At 38.2% G+C, this 2,069-nt stretch overlaps 1 protein-coding gene across 1 annotated transcript; it reads left to right on the top strand.

Annotated features, from left to right (window-relative positions):
- Positions 1–228: 228 nt before the first annotated feature.
- Positions 229–1,179, top strand: LOC127539313 (olfactory receptor 10A7). The gene has a single exon (XM_051963458.1). It carries the CDS (start codon positions 229–231, stop codon positions 1,177–1,179), a length of 951 nt encoding a protein of 316 aa, XP_051819418.1.
- Positions 1,180–2,069: the final 890 nt, after the last annotated feature.

Genomic DNA, 2,069 nt, shown 5'->3' with positions numbered 1-2,069 from the left:
GTTATGTCATTTGATCCTTATATCAAACTTGGAGAACCAGTACTATTATTATCCCCATTTTATAGTTGAAGAAATCAAGGCAGACAAGAGATTCCTAGGTCCACAAAACTGAATGTCCAAGGTGGAATTTGAATTTGGGTCTTCTTGACTCTCAGTACTCTAGTTGCCTCTAAGACATATGAAAAACAACTGTGAACTCTGATCATCTAGGTGAGACAAGACTGGGAAATGACTTGTGAAAATCAGACCAGAGTCACTGAGTTTTTACTTCTGGGGTTCACCAACAATCCTGAAATGCAAGTTTGCCTCTTTATTCTGTTTCTGATCATTTATTCAGTCACATTGGTGGGAAACTTCCTTATTATCACAGTAACCAGCGTGGACCCTGCTCTTCAAACCCCCATGTATTTTTTCCTCCGTAACCTATCACTTTTAGAAGTCTGCTTCACTTTGGTGATGGTGCCCAAGATGCTGGTGGACCTGGTATCTACAAAGAAAAGCATTTCCTTCATAGGCTGTGGTACACAGATGTATTTCTTCTTTTTCTTTGGCAGCTCTGAATGCTTTCTTCTCTCCATGATGGCATATGACCGTTATGTGGCCATCTGTAACCCGCTCCGATACACACTCATCATGAACCAAGGCCTGTGCAACTTAATGGCCATAGGTTCTTGGCTCTCTGGTGTCCCTGTCTCTATGCTACAAACAGCCTGGATGATGGCCCTTCCTTTCTGTGGACAAAATGCTGTAGACCACTTCTTTTGTGATGGGCCACCTGTTTTGAAACTAGTGTCCCAGGACACAACCATGTATGAGATGCAGGCCTTGGCTTCTACCCTCCTCTTCATTATGTTCCCCTTCTCCCTTATTTTGGTTTCCTACACTCACATTATCACAACCATTCTGAAAATGCCCTCTGCTACTGGCCGCCAGAAAGCCTTCTCCACTTGTTCTTCCCATTTAATTGTTGTATCCCTCTTTTATGGTACTGCAAGCCTAACTTATTTGAGGCCAAAGTCCACCCAATCCCCTGAGAGTAAGAAGATGGTATCATTGTCCTACACAGTCATCACTCCAATGTTAAACCCAATCATCTATAGCCTTAGGAACAATGAAGTGAAAGGGGCTGTCAGGAGAACGTTTTCTAAAGAGGTCTTGCAGAAGTTGGAGGTTTTTTGACATAAACATGAACAAAAGATTCTTAATGCAAAAGCATGTCTATTATAACAACAGATAAACTTGAAAAGAGAGTAAAAAATTAGTTCTAAGCTCAGCTATCCTTTAAGTATGATTTCCTAGATGTGACTTGAGCAAATATCTTAGTTTTCCTTTTTTCAATCATTCACTCTCAAAATGAATTGAGCCAGAATGCTATGACAAGTTCTATTCTTTAAAACTGTATTGGACTCATAAGATTTATTGGAACTTTCCTTCTCTAACATTCTCCAAGAATCTAGACACAGTGGTCCTCAAACTTTTGTTCTCAATATCTTTATCCTATTAAAAATGATTGAGGATCTGTCCAAAGAGTTTTTGTTTATGTGGGTTATAGTTATAGATATTGATCACATTAAAAATAAAAACCAATTATGAACTTGTAGACTCTCTGAAAGAATTTCAGAGAATCCTCAGGATGCTCTGGAGCAGACTTTGAGAACCACTGACTAGAGTCTCTTCTATACAGCCTATCTATATGGTTGCAAGTGATGACAGCAAAACATAACAAAAGCTTCTTTAAACAAAGAAGTTTTTAATGTTAGAGCTTTTGTCATTGAATATTATTTATTTAGTAGATAGAGCATCAGACCTGAAGTCAGGAGGACCTGAGTTCAAATCTGATCTTAGACACTTAACACTTCCTAGCTGTGTGACCCTGGGCAAGTAACTTAACCTCAATTGCCTCAGCAAAAAAAAAAAAAATAAATAAATAAATAAAGTAAAAAGAAATATTTATTTGGTGATCCTGCCTTCCTGGAAATTATAGCATGCTAGCCAAGAAACCCAAACATGAAGTATCATCTTATGTTTGCTTGTAAAGTTCTACAAGTCTGTTTTCAATATGACATATA

Source organism: Antechinus flavipes, chromosome 5, assembly GCF_016432865.1.
Source record: "Antechinus flavipes isolate AdamAnt ecotype Samford, QLD, Australia chromosome 5, AdamAnt_v2, whole genome shotgun sequence".
NCBI classification, from domain to species: Eukaryota; Metazoa; Chordata; class Mammalia; order Dasyuromorphia; family Dasyuridae; genus Antechinus; species Antechinus flavipes.
The sequence above is the reverse complement of the archived record's forward strand: the minus strand, read 5'-3'. Positions and strand labels throughout refer to the sequence as shown.